The sequence below is a fragment of the Coturnix japonica genome, chromosome 3 (assembly GCF_054131305.1).
Source record: "Coturnix japonica strain WE chromosome 3, WE-NBRP24, whole genome shotgun sequence".
Classification (NCBI taxonomy): domain Eukaryota; kingdom Metazoa; phylum Chordata; class Aves; order Galliformes; family Phasianidae; genus Coturnix; species Coturnix japonica.
In genome coordinates this window covers 47,625,712-47,640,681 of record NC_140665.1, presented here as the reverse complement: position 1 = coordinate 47,640,681, position 14,970 = coordinate 47,625,712, and the positions used below count along the sequence as shown (strand labels likewise).

Below are 14,970 nucleotides of genomic sequence, written 5' to 3'. Positions count from 1 at the left end.
GCTACTCAATAGCGTACCCAACAAGTGTACAGTGTCCCAGTTTGATTTATACTGCATATCTTCATGGCAGCATAGTAAAGGCTACTAAGGGTATGGGCTTTCATCATTACAATGTCTTCAGTGCCAGATATATTGCAAAAATATTGTGATAATATACAGTATATGATGCATATAATGAGAAAATAGTAACTGCTGGTAGCCATACACGTCTAGTATCAGTTTTAGCATCTGTCACTATGGAAGTTTTTTTGCCATAACAGCAATTTCACTGATTGATTCACCACATTTAGGCACTAGTATGTTCCAAACTGAGCTTTGGGAAGCAATGAAAAATTATTAATGTACTAGATATACAGAAAATGAAAGATGAGGTCCAGCATCTAAATAATTGTTAGTTTCCTATTGACAGTAGAGGTAAATGCAGCAGCAGGGAAGCTAGGCAACTTTTAAAGAAGACTAAAATCCCTGGCTGGAAGTGCCTTGAGGACAGGTAATGAGTGAGATCTTTGCTCTTAAATTGCTTCAAGTCTCTTGAGGATTTGTCTATTTAGCTTGGCTTTTATGATTTGCCATACACCAATGGGCTTATAGAAGTCAGGAACCCAAGTTATATTTGAATGCTACATAAAGATAAGGTCACCTGGGTTTACTGAAATACTTCTTACCATGCTCTCCAGAACAATGAAACAAGTGTAAAATTGGATAAAAAACACCTTCCAAAGGAACAGAAAATGAACCATTGCTTGTGCTTTCTGCTATGTTCTTCCTTTAGACATCTCAAATTTTCACTTTTTAAGGCCTTAGTAGTTTTGTTGTAGTTTTATCTCTAGATCTTTTGGATCTCTAAATTCTAAAGGTATCTGTTGGATGTACTAATAAATAATAATATACATCCTGTAAGTTATTTTAAAACAGATGTCATTCTAGGACACCTCCCTTTTATTTAACTAAATGTTTTGATGAGATAAATCAACTGTTTCCTCTTCTTAAAGCCTTAAATGCAAGACTATTTTTTAATCTCTATCCTGTTACTTTTACTGTTGAGCTGTAGGCTAGACAGCATAATTCTTCTACCATAATCAACTAGCTTCCATGATGGAACTGTGTGTGGAGGATACGCAGAGTGCCTTTCCCACTAAGGACTGCTTGAATTCCACAGGGGAATGTGACCATATAGGCTATTTTCATATGAAGATAGCAACTTAGCAAATAACAATTCAGTGTTGTCATTTTGATGTGAAAGATAGCAGTGTGCTATTGTGATCAGTATTATTTAAGTGCTGCTTTCAAGTTAGCTTTACAGTCAAAAATGTGTAAATATTTTTTTCTAAGCAAACACAAACCTGTTCCTTGAGTAAAAACAGAACATGTCTGAATTGAATGTACTCCTGAGTTAAAATGATGGTTTCTTTCACAGGAAAAACATATCAAAAGAAATGTATCCGATGGAACTTTGGTCTTGACAGATGTAGATAAATAGGAGTTAAAATACAGGGCTGGTGGTTGTCACTGGAAACATAATGCAGAATTTAGGCCAAGATGTATTATAAATTTAGCACAGTTTTGACTTCAATACGTAAACCTGAAAAATTGCTCCAACCAAATATAACACCTCTTCAGAGTCTTCCCTGTTTTGCAGCACTAACTTCAACTGTTGGCCTTCAGCTGTAAATGCTGGGATAAAGGAATCAGGTCCATGTACCAGAAAACTGTATTCTGCGTTCTGAACTTTTTACTGACATGTAATCCTGCAGACAATCCAGATGCATGGGGCTGATCCATTACTCTTGTGACAAGAAGTGCAATGAGATCAACATGGATTTCTTGTCTATTTCTCTATTTTTCTTTCTCATTTCCCACTCACTACTTGTTTTCCCCTCTCATCTACCCCTATGAGTTTTCCAAAGTTGAGCAGAGATTTTGCATGAGCACAACAATCAGCATCTGACCCCAGACATAAAATTAAATTAGGAGGGTAGATCAACTGCTTTTAGATGAGTCACATTCTACTTCCAGTAAGACTCTGCATCCAAACCATGAGATAAGTCTACTGTGCAGTGAGTAAATAGTCTCAGCGCAGTTTAGCTGCTCCTTATGTGAAAGGGGAAAGAAAACAGGCAGCTACTTCTAGAGCAACTCAAGTAAACACCCTGTTACATTCCCAAACAACACAAGCTGTTTCCTGCTTCCTTCAACTCTCTCCTCCAGGGATTAAAGGACAGTCAGTTCTTCCAACCCAGCAGAGAACACAAATATGGCTCTACTGGAAACTGCAAAGGAGGGAGTGAGAGCAGCTTTGTGAGTTCTCTGCTTCTCTCTCAGCCCTGCTTTGTGCTCCACACAGACACAAGGTGAACTTTAATCAGTTACATGTCTGGACTTAAAGATTACAGGATAGAAAGCAAATGGCTCCTTTTACTCTCCTTCTATATATGGAACTCCCATCGCTTTCAATGGGTGCTCCCTCTATAGACTGATAAACATCAGGTCAGAGGAGATGGAAGGGCTTTTTACCTGCCAACCCCGGAGTTCAGGATGTGTTGTTTCTCCTGCAGCAGTTGATGACATCCTAACACCTTAGCAGCACTGGAGCTGCATTCCTACGCTGTAACAGGGGAAGCAGGACCAAAGGCCTGAACTAAGGTCTTGGCAGGTAAGTGAAGGAACAGCAAGCATCAAACAGCTTTATTTAGAATTTTATATCTTTGTAATGTTTAAGTCTTAATATGTGCTCTGCTTTACCTGGGAGCTTAAAATGACAATTTTCAAAAAGTAGTTGAGATCACCCATTAACTCTGCCAAATGCCTGAAAACATATTAATGAAACTCAGAGATGCAGAGGAGCCAGAAGAAAAGTCATTTGTACTAAAAATGTCTCAAAGTTGGGATTTTTTAGGGCTGAGTACAAATTACTCTGATTAATGCAGGAGAGAAATCTTTAAGATATCAACATACTTTTGCATATCTGTCGCCACTTAGAATAATTGTGAGCCTCACTGTTTGATAGAACCTAGATATTCAAAATTAGAACATCATTGGGACTAGGAGGGAGGATTTTTATTTATTTATTTATTTAATTTCTTGGTTTCTTGTTTTCTCTCAATTCAACACACAGGGAATGGCCAGTGAAGGGAATTTATCTTCTTACTACTTTCCACTTCTTAAGCTTTATTATTGGAACCAGTTTTCCTATACTTTTGTTATTCAAAATGCACATTAGTAATAGTTAGGGACTGTGGTTTTTCTCTGTCAGTACCATGGTCCAGAACACTCATAAAGAGCATTCACAGAAAAGTAAGTGATGCAAGTTACCAGCTCAAAGTCAACAACAAAACAAAAACACCTCACATAAAGGAAGTCTCTCTTCTTGTAATAGACTTGTTTCTAGTAACATGAAGGTAATAGGAGCCTTTCAGTTGAGAGGACAGTAACTTTTATATTTTGGAATTAAAAAGAAATTCGAGTTAGATGAAAGTGTAAGGGGATGCCACATATTAAGTTCTTTATCCAAGCCATCTACTGACACCATATCCAAGAGACACAAAAGGGAATGTTCATGAAGAACCAGTCTAGGATTGGTAGAATACCAATACCTCATCAATTCAGAAATTCTTATCTTCCTTATCTTTATTGTTACTAATATTACTCATGATTTACTAAGTAAACTCACTCCAAATGTGACCTCTGACTTTTTGTCCAACTTTCAGTGGATAAACTGTCAGTTTCTAAAAAAGTCATACATGCTAATACCACATGTTAATTACTATTCGCAGGAAAAAAATTGTTATCAAAAAATCTCTTTCCAAATTCTGGACATAAATTTTAGGGGTAGGAGTGAAAAATTATACTTGAAATACATTATAGCATTTGAAAATTTGCATTATTGTAGTAATTGCTTTAAACTAACATTCTCTAGACAAAATAAAGTGTTGTACTACATTGCAGCCTCACTGTTAGGAATGAAGATAGAGGAGACAATGCAGGAAGGCCAACACATACAACCAAAATGGAAAGCATCCAAGTCATAGAAGAATGGTAAGTTGGTGAAACTTTATTTATTTATTTATTTTTATTTACCTGTAACTAATTTGCCTTAGTTTTTTTAGACTTCTAAAATGAAGCAAAATCAGATTTGCCGTGTAATGCTATCAGTGATATTTAGCCTTACAGATAGTTTCACATTTATGGATACAAAGCAATGGGGAGGAACAGAAGGCATGTGAAAATGGCTTAACTGATCCATGGGCCTCTGCTGTTTGTAGAATCATTTTCTTCTACTTACCCAGTCAAGAAGTAAAACAAACTTGGGCAAAAGTATATTTTACAGTTAGATTTTTTAACATGCTTAATTTTTGTACATCAGCTTGTTTTATGGTTTTACCTGAATTGACCCAGGAAATATGTGTCTTGAAAGACAGATGTATATATACTGAAAGTCTGAGCCTGTTTCTGTTTGAAGATAAGGCAAATATTTTTTTGTGTTGGGGAAAAAAAGCTAAACTTGTGGCTTTAAGTTCTTTAATCCCATAAAAGGTACATTAAAACTTAATTCAGGAAGACGTTATTGAATTTAAAAGCAACACAAGCAAAATATCTCAGTACCACCATTGCTTTTCATGATCAGTTTTGAAAGGATAAATAAAAACGTTCCACAAAATATGAAAGCACTATAGACTTTTCCCTTTACTGACAGAGAACACGTGGTGAATTGATTTGACGGATTTTTTTCTTTCTTTATATGAGAATGTCTTAATTGTTTATATCCTCCAGTTATATTATGTTGAACTTTGGTGCAGCTGAGCACTCTGGAATTCAAGTCACTTTAAAAGAATTTACAGAAGCACTCCATCATGATGAATGTGTTTACTTCATGACATTCCCTGCTGGGATTAAATGTTTCACAGGTTTTAATGCGGCAGCCTTGTAGCTTTGCTATGCAAAGAAAGTACAAAGCTTGGTGAAACAGCTCACTAATGGTCCAGATCTTGAAATCTGGGGAGTTTCTCAACATCATTGTTGGTGGTAGGCAGAAGAATGGAAGACTGAAAGGTCTGTCCATGGAATATTAAAAGAGCGCATGTGGTTTCACATGAAGAAGTCATGGTTAATTCAAAGCTGTGAATTAACAGCTCCCTGCCTTCAGAGAAGATTTGCCTTCTGTGCTGTCTCTGCTCCCTCCTCTTCTGCCTCCCCACCACTAACTGTACTCCAGATGATATTAATTCAGCTCTTTCTCTTGAGCTGATTCAGGCAGAGGTAGCAAGTAGAGATTGTTTAGGTAAAAATTAATTCTAAACTACTTAATTCACCTCGACTATGATATAAAACTTCATCTTGCATAACTTAAGGTCCTTCTGTAAGCCAATGGAGAAACCAGTAACTCTAGATCATAACACAGGGCAGCTGAATTTAGCCTATGTCAAAACCTATAGTTTCCTATAGTGAAACTTAAATAGCTGTTATCACTTATGGTTAGTGTTACAGTTTGTCTAAACTTGTCAAGTCAATGGGACAATGTACTCTGTGAATCAAACTTTATTTCATGAACTTATTAGACAAAATTCAAACAAGGGCCAAGTATCCTTTAAAGAGGCTAGTCTAACTCATGCAGATCCTGAGTCACTGCTTCATTCATTAACTCACAGATTCACCAACTTGCAATTCCATCAACTCATACACCAGTAAGAAGTAGTTACCTGGGGAGAGTGCTCATGCCTTTTGCTCCATCACTGTATAGGCATCCCCTAACCTCAGGTGTGCAGCTGCTCACAGATCCACTTCAAAAGCTTTTGGGGTAAGGTGATGTGTTTATACCTTGTTTTGTCTACACCAGCTCTTAAGTTAGTGGATTCTGCAGAAACTGCTCATTACTGATGCAAAAAAAATGGAGGAGGTTTGAGCAGAAGGTTGCAATGGCTGCAGAATGGCTCTTGTCTTGTCCTGTCCTTAGTGTCCCGTTTTGTATGATGTACTCCATTTGTAACTGAATGGAGCTGCTCTCAGCAAACATCAGGCCTGTTCTGTGTGTCAGGACTATACCTGAGCAGGAGGTGAGAGAACATCCAGAGGTTTAAATTAAATATCCTATTGCAGTCCCAACCTCTTCTTTCGTGTACCTAGGAACAAGGAACGTTTAGTTCAGCACTGCCGTGGTGCAGCATTTAGGCTGCCTTTGATGTCTAATAAATTCAAGACCTCAACAAAGGAGTTTTCTCCTACTTCACAAGATCAAGATAAGTTATTTAGACATAAGTGAGCTTTAGTTTATCAAATTGGACAGTCTGCGTGATTTTCTTTTTAAATTAATCTACTTGTATAGCACAGGGTTGTACTTCACAAATCTCCTCAGGAAACTGTCATTTTGGAGAGGGAACAGGAAATCCATTTTTAATGAAATGACATGTCTTACAGATGTAAAACATCTTAATAGATTAAACTCTATCAAACTGCCTTATTCTGTACTTTTTTTGTTCACATATTCTTATATTCATCTAACTGCAGTATTTTCCAAATTGATAACTAGGCAACATGGGTTGCTTGTCAGCTCCACCCCTTCCAGCAGGTTCATTTCTCTTTCCTCAAAGAGTGAGGACTTTTCACCATAAAATCTGCATGTTTATACTTTTTAGTTTTGCTGCTTAGTTTAAATGTTAAAAACTTTCTCATTTATTAGATCTTTTAGTCTGCCAAAAAAGTGTCATAAATAGCTTCCTGACACCCACTCTGTCTTGCATGCAGACTACGAATTGAAAAATGAACTTGAAATTATATGGGCAAATGGCATTTATTGTGCAACATGATTACAAAGACAGTGCTAACAGCAGACTGTAAAATTCTTGCATTGTATCTTATCAGGAAGGGGAGGATGAGCACTCAGAGTTAAGTGTGAAACCGTACTTAACTGTTGTTAAGAAATTTGAATATGACCTTCTCAGACTGTTCGTTTGTACATTATGGATTAGTGGCACAAATTGGTTTTCTGTTCACTCATCCTGTGCATCCGCTGGTACAAGCCGTAAATAGCCTCCTTCAGAAAATGGGAATAAGTTGGTTTTTTTTTCCCATTTCTTCTCTCTCCAGTTTTGCCAGAAACATCCATCACATCTTGTGCCAGTAGATCATCATTCAGGTCAATAGCACCAAACAGAGAGAAGCTTAGCAACCCCTAGGTACAAGCACAGAGAAATATGCTAATTTAAAGGCTCTCTGAATTACTATTTTGTTGGCCCTCATTAGTATGCCCTTGGCTGCCAAGAGCCTTTTGTTTTTCTTGTCCTTGCTGAACCAAATTGTGTGGCAGGCAGAGATTGGCCAAATCCTATCAGAAGCAGGCAGAGACATCAGGTGTCCCTCAAGCCTGACAGGAGAGAGAACCTACTGTCAGCTGTCTCACATCTCCTTTAACTACGGGGTAGGAATTCACTTCTGTTATTGGATTTTTCTTTAGTCTGATGGTGAACAGTACAAGTAAAAAACTTGCAGAAAGCCAAGTGCATGTCTCTTAATATTAAACACATTTAGTGGCCTATTGAGATAATGAATGAGCAAGTGAAGAGTGAACAAAATTCTCCTGTCACTTCTGAAGTTTTGTTGATTCTAGTTTTCACTCTGGGCTGAAGTGCAGTGGAAAGGAGAAATTTTGGACAATTGTATGAAAACACTGTTACAAAAATAGAAACATATTTGTAATGATATCTTCCTTTTGCAGCCAAAACCCGACTGCAGATGAAATTCTGTCTTGGGCTCAGAATTTTGACAAGATGATGAAAACACCAGCTGGGAGGAACCTTTTTAGAGAGTTTCTTCGAACAGAGTATAGTGAAGAGAACCTGCTTTTCTGGCTTGCATGTGAAGATCTAAAGAAGGAACAGAACAAGAAAGTTATTGAAGAAAAAGCAAGGCTTATATATGAAGATTACATTTCTATACTTTCACCAAAAGAGGTAACGCTGTAAATGTTAGATTGAATTCCTTTCCTATTCCAAAACAGACATGCTATACTCTAGATTGCCAGAAGGGGTCGAAAAGTATGCACAGTCTCAGATGAAAACAATTCTCAGTATAGGAAATAAAATGAGAAAGGGAGGGACTGCACAAGTGCTGACATAAGCCGAGCTGCTTAGTATCACTGGCCACAACTCCTCAAAGCTCTCAGTACAAGAGGAATGAAGGGGAAATTCCAGAAACAGAAGGGTGAGAAATAGGAATGCTTCTTTGGTAATGCAACTTGCTTGCCAAAGACACAAAGTACATCATGAAAATGGATTTCTGGAGGAAAAAAAAATAAATAAATTCAGCAACATATGACAAATAAAATAATATTTAACAGGAAACAAATCGTGGGATAGATTCACAATTAGTGCCTTGTAAAACACAGTGGGATTAAAATCAGAATAATGACAGATTTATCTGCTGCAAGAGCTGTCTGGGGAAAAAAAAGCAAAAATTGCTTTGGTTATCCCTACATACAATCAAATAGTCTAAGAATTGTGATCATGTATTTTCTTAATGAAAGGTGGGATAATACCCAGGAAATTATATACAGTTTTCTTCAGTGTCCAACTGAAATTATCTTCAGCATCAAATCATGGTTTGGAACAGACAAATATATAAACATACAATAAATAAATAAATAAATAAATAAATAAATATCCAGGCATTGTAGAAGAGTTTCTTAGGCTATGTCACGTACCTTTAGCAACTCTTCTTTGTTTCTGTATGTGTTAATTTATGCTTACTTGTGGACCTTGCTTGCTACATTTTACCTCTGCTTTTAGTAAATTTTTGCAATTTCATTCTTGTGAATGAAACCAACAGCCATTTAAAATTCCCTTACATTCTCTTTGACATAGTGTATGTTTTAACTTTGGAATGAGATAACTGCCAGTACAGCAAGCTACTGTATTTCTGACAGTGTATATATATATATCTAGTAGGCACATATTTACTGTATGTCCTGTTGTCTTCCAAAGCCAATATGAACCAGCAGCTAAGACTAAAGCAGTCTTTTGGGACTTAGGATTTAACAGAACTGCTCACATAATTCATTCCCTAGGCATGCAAGGATGTCATCAACCCAACTGCTTCTGCCCCTACTGGAAACCATATGAGGCAAATGAGAACAGTTTGCAATGCTTTAGATCAGAATGGGAGCTTTAAAGTTCTCGTTCATCCCAGCATCCTATTCTGGATGAAACTTTGGCATAGGAGCTGAAATATTCAGCCTTGTTCAGTGATGAAGTCACTGAGGCAGAATGTCCCAGTGTGCTAAACAAATACCTTGCACACATCTATTTACCAAAGAGATAACTTGAATAATTGCAATTAATCTTGCCATATGGCTTTAGTGAGTCACTGAAAAACTACAATGTGAATTAAGAGATCCATAATTAATTTGTTTCATTCTATAATGGCAATTAATTTTTACAGTATTCAGTGGCAAAGGAACACCACTATCCTGCCAAATGTGAGCTTTCTTGTCCAAGCCATTTTGCTTGGTAATGAAGAATCGATTGGCTAGCCTCATGAACTGGTCTTGTTAAGATCTGTGACACATTCAGAGGAGAATGCTGAATAGGAAACTTCGTGAGGGTCATTCAACATTCCTTTGTGAGAAATATTTCAAAATATGTAAAAAGTAAAACATTTCAGTGTGTAAGAACTTATTTTGGGAAATCCAGGTTACTGCAGAACTTTATTTATTAGCACTAGTATTGTTAAATAGAGGCATTTCATCTTACAGCTATTAAGATGGATGCAAAGACCAAGTCAAAACTGAAATAAAGTCTATCATCTGAGTCTGAAATCATGTGTGTGCATTTTAGAACATTTACTCTGAAAGTTAGAGTGTACCTTGAATAAAGTGATGAACTTAGGATGTTCCATGGAGCCATATGAAAGAAAGAGATATATACAACCTTTCCAGCATTACTGTATAATATCCATCTGTTCTCATCTTCTTCAGGTTAGTCTTGACTCCCGGGTGAGAGAAGTGATCAACAGAAACTTGCTGGATCCCAGTCCTCATATGTATGAAGATGCCCAACTCCAGATATACACCTTAATGCACAGAGACTCTTTCCCAAGGTTCTTGAACTCTCAAATTTATAAGTCTCTTGTTGAAAGTATTACAGGCTCTACTTCTGAAACTTAGTTTTAATTTTAATTTTCAAATAAAATAACTTCATTTTTTCGGGGGTGGGCGGGACAGAAGAAAAGTAGTTTATTACCATCTGGAGCTGGGTTCCTGGAGAACTACAGTTTAGCTCTACTCAGGCTACTGTGAAGAAAACAAATACATACTATGGTCTCTGTCTACATTTTTACCAAGGTCCTCCTTGCTTGAAATAGCATGGGAGAGAAACAGTGGATTTGCCAAAATACATTTGTTTCGCACTCCTTTCACCCAACTGCAGTCAAGATTGCAATGATGTATTTGTAGTTTTATGAACAGTCTCCTTGTGTATCCTCACATTGCATGTGCAAGGTAAAACTGCTTCACTTACCACTTAGTTGTTGCAATATTTAATCCAATAACATAAATTATATCTGTATTTAAGAACTTTTTTTGTGCAATACAGTCTAATGGTACATAGAAACAACAACTGCAGCAAACCAGAAAGAGGCTTGCATTTTTTTAACATCACTAACTGAAAAAAGCCAATTTTTAAGGTGTAGCATTACTCAACATGCTCTACTGAGTACAATACACTGACTTTTTGAAGCCAATATTTCTGTATAGAAAGAGCTATTTATCACTGTTTATTTAAAATAAATCAAGTGGAGGATTCCTCTGGTTGTTCACTGCCAAAACTGTGGCATTTTCATTACAGAGTTTGCAATGTCAAAAAAAAAAAAAAGAAAAAGAAAAAATAAATAAAAAAGAAGGAAAAAAAAAAAAAGCACAAAACACTTAAAGGGATCCATATCTGAGTGACACAATCTATGCGCTGATATTGTTTAATTGTTAAAAGAACAAAGATTTTCAATGTACATTTCAGATGTCAGATACTGTAATTGATTTATTAAAGACTGGCTACCCAGTTCTAACACTGTTGTATAATGTTATGTACTTCAGCAAAAAAAAAAAAAAAAAAAAAAAGAAAGAAAGAAAAAAAGAAAAAAAAAAGAAAAAAAAAGAAATAAGAAAACAAAAACAAGAACAAACACAGAAAGCTTGATAATTTAGTTTTTTTTAATAAAGAAATTTAATAAAAGATTGCCTACATGTAGCATTTTAGAGTATTTTAGAACACTTCGATGAATTGCATCTGTCCTGTAAGATTTTTTTTGTTGTGTTTTTTGAAGGCTAAATCCAGTCAAAAAATGTTTTTAAGCAAGTGTTTTACAAGATGGTGGGTTAAAGAAGACTTAGCTTCTGGCCTCATTGATTTTGAATAACTCCTTGAAAACAAGGAGTTTGGAGTGTAATATTAAACCAAATTTCAAGGGCTCCTAAATCTGCAGTTCTTACCCAAGCAAAATGCCTACTGAAACTCAGTGGGTGTCTTTCCTGGGTAGCGAGTCCTGTATTGAGCCCTAAATGAGAGCTAATGCAGCACAGTACTCCAACCACTTTTCTGCCACGGTGGTTTTAGTAGGTGTTTGCTTGGCCTTTTTATCCAAAAATATCCAATTTAAGGATGCAATTTGATGTTTAAAGAGAGAGTGACTTGGAACTTAAAAAAACAAACATCTTCATACCTACCAGATATGAGACAAATAAGTGTTCCCATCCCTCACAAACTGCTAAAGGTAAACCATGAAATTGTTTTGAATGCTAGTTAAATATATATATGTATGTATGTTTGTATATATATATATATTTAGCACCGTCAGCTCTGGTCTTGTACTAAGACTTTAGAGGCAAGGTTCTTCTCACTTTCCTAGGACTAAATACAGCATACTCCCATTGCTTTTGATGGGTCCAAAAGATTTTACAGTTTTGTAACTAGGTGGAATCTGGCCCCAGCAAACTTGGCTCCAACCAGCAAGCTACTCCTTGGTGCCAGCTCTTGCCGAAATCGCTGCTGCCAAGGCTGCTCTGGCTCTACACAGTAGCTGGTAGGAAACAGGTATTAGTTTATTTCCTGGGGCTTATTTTTTCCTTTATTTTACTACCTCTCTCTCTCTCTCTCTCTCTCTTTTTTTTTTTCTTCCTCTTAATTTATTGAACATGCTTCAAATAGCAAGTCTGGGGAATTTTTTAATCATTCTTTTTACTTGAAACCTGTGTGCTTTTTTTGGATATATAAGAACAACTTAACAAACTGTTTCTTAAACTCATTTGGTTTTGTAATTTATATAGAATTCAGGAGATGATTAAAAGGGCTATTATCTATTCCCTATGCAACTATTTTAACTGTTGTAGTGTTTGACAGAATGGGATCTAAAAAAAAAAAATCTGCAAAGTGGAAAACAAATCTGTTTACAGTGGCGTTGCTGACTATCCTACCATATTCAGCACTTTTAAATATTGTTATTTATGAAAATGTAGTTTAAAATGCAAGACAAAGTATTTATAAATGTTTCTTTTAATAAATAACTGTTTTGTCTGAAAGTGTTATTGTGTTATGACAACTTTATTCATGTTGGTTAGCTACTTACCATTATGAATAAAATATTCAATTATTATACCGACAGAGTAATAGCTATGATGTTTACAAATCCTGAGGGGGGGGGAAGTCAGTGAGAAAGGACTGCCTCCTTCTACTGTGAAATACTGTTAGAAGAATGAATTTTTTTGGCTTTTTTTCTTAACTGGAATTTAACTACGGTCCTATATATGATTAGTATCATTTAATACCAGTTATATTTACTGTGATACTAAACATACACAGCATCATATATGTATATATTTACATAGTGTAATTTCAAGTTTGTTGGTGTTTGAGGCACAAACATTTGGTTCACACATCTAAACAATGTGTAAGAGACAAAACTGCATGCAAAAGCCTTTACAAATGTAGACTTACATATTCTTAATGTTACTATTTGATGGTGACCTGCTAGTCATAAGCTATCTTTATAAGATATTTCACATAGGTAGAAGTTCTTGTCAAAACAGACAAGTCATCCTTTCAAGGACATTTTTAAAGCTAACTGTGTGGGCCCTAAAATATTACCTGGATTTCTAGCAAAAGATTCCAAAACCTGTATTTGGAAACTGTTACATCATTTTGACAAATATTACACCAGTCTTCAGTGTAATACTGCAATGAAATCACGTTCAAAATTTCTTGTCTTAAATCCTCTATTTGGAGGGGTTTATAAATTGAACATGACTTGTATGAAGTTTATTTCTTGGAGCAAATGCTCATATTAAAATGATTAATAGACATTTCATCTATCAGTTTGGGTTTCCCAAAATTGTATGAAAAAATGGATATAGTCCAAATGGACAACAACTTGTGCCATAACATGATCTCATTGCCTGTCATACAGTTCTTTGAACACAAAATGTAAAACAGTCAAGCTATTAAACTGATTTATTGTGCATGCAGTGTACAATACACTTTGAAAAACTGCCTAAATACACTTATTCTATAGCCTGGAATAAAATAAGTATGTATTTAACTTGTATTTCAGTTTTTCATGAGAATGTATATAGCACTGTGGAATGTGAGTTACGTTTTTTTGTCATTTTTGTCTGGTGTTCTAGCTTTCCTGTTAAATAGAGCACAATGCCAAATAGACATAAATAAGCAGAGCATGTGGGTACACTCCTAAGACACCCTGGGTTTAAGATGCCCAGGATAAAACAAAACCATAGATAACACCAAAAGTATTTAAATTAGCGTGAAGACACATATGGAGAAGACCAGAGTGTCTGCTGGCCAGCACAGGCAGGGCAGAATGCCCTGAAAATGTGTCCACACTGTCTCAGACTCATCCAAGCATCCATGGAATCCACATCACCCCTTCACAGCACCACAGAGAGTTGACAGAAATTGCGCACTACTTATATCCTCTTATAAATTAAAAGTATGCAAAAGTGTATGCTAGCTTGTGATCTAAACCAACGAAATACAAATAGACCTTCATCATAACTTAAATAAATGGGATTTGAACTGTCATTTGATGCCAGACTTGCATCAGTAGTGAACACAACAGCCATTTGACCATGAATAGCATATAAATGAGGTAAGAAGGTCTTTGTAAGAGTAGCTGGCTGGTCTTACAGCATTAAGGAAGAAGCTTCCATATTCAAACCATAGCTGCAAAAGCCCTTTGTGTGTCTTCCCCAGATTGCTTTGAACCATGTCTAACTACCAAATCCAAAACACTGCTTTCTTTGTAGATGCCTGGAAGCACTTCTTTGGAACAGCTTGGGACACAGCTGCAGCTGTCCAGCCCTGTTCACCTCTGTCCTGAGCACAAACTGCAGAGAGAAAACTTTGGTCCTGCTTGCTCACCTCAGTCCTCAGGGCTTCGGCAGCAGGTGTGTCTTTTGCAAGGCAAAAGCACAATGCAGCAGTGGCACCAATATGAGCTAGTAAAAGGATTACATTAATTGTACTTTTGGGAAACAACTACTTCCATGTTATGCCAAAAGCCAGATTTTGCCCCTTCCTTTACCCACAACCTGTCACGTAGTGGAATTACGTCTTTCATGCTTAAAATAGGGATACAATCCACCTGTCACACCTTGGGGAGCAACATGGGTGGCAGTGGTTTGAGGTCACTGAAACCAATAACTGGTCTGCACCGTGCACCGCTGCCCAGCTTACTTCTACATTTACATTAACATTACATTTACATTTTACATTTTACATTTATTCTACACTACTGCACGTAGTATAGAATTGAATAGTATAGAAAAACATATAGGGAACGTGAGCTGGGTTAGACCGTCGTGAGACAGGTTAGTTTTACCCTACTGACGATGTGTCGTTGCGCTAGTAATCCTATATTTATGTAGGATAACTATGTAGGATATTTTGTCATAGAGCTTTATTGGTGCATTGACAC

At 36.4% G+C, this 14,970-nt stretch overlaps 1 protein-coding gene across 14 annotated transcripts in view; it reads left to right on the top strand.

Moving 5' to 3' along the window:
- The window catches only part of RGS17 (regulator of G protein signaling 17), a 69,385-nt gene extending 56,826 nt beyond the window's left edge, over positions 1–12,559 (top strand). For 4 of the 14 annotated variants that reach the window (XM_085541514.1, XM_085541512.1, XM_085541513.1 and 1 more), the window contains 4 exons: positions 2,556–2,653; positions 3,946–4,035; positions 7,709–7,943; positions 9,965–12,559. In XM_085541514.1, the coding sequence (XP_085397640.1) occupies positions 4,007–4,035; positions 7,709–7,943; positions 9,965–10,153 (453 nt within the window). In that variant the 5' untranslated portion in view covers positions 2,556–2,653; positions 3,946–4,006 and the 3' untranslated portion in view covers positions 10,154–12,559. The remainder of the gene's footprint in view (positions 1–2,555; positions 2,654–3,945; positions 4,036–7,708; positions 7,944–9,964) is intronic. The other 10 variants (XM_015858237.3, XM_085541509.1, XM_085541517.1 and 7 more) reach the window with 4 other exon arrangements.
- The last annotated feature ends 2,411 nt before the right edge of the window (positions 12,560–14,970 follow it).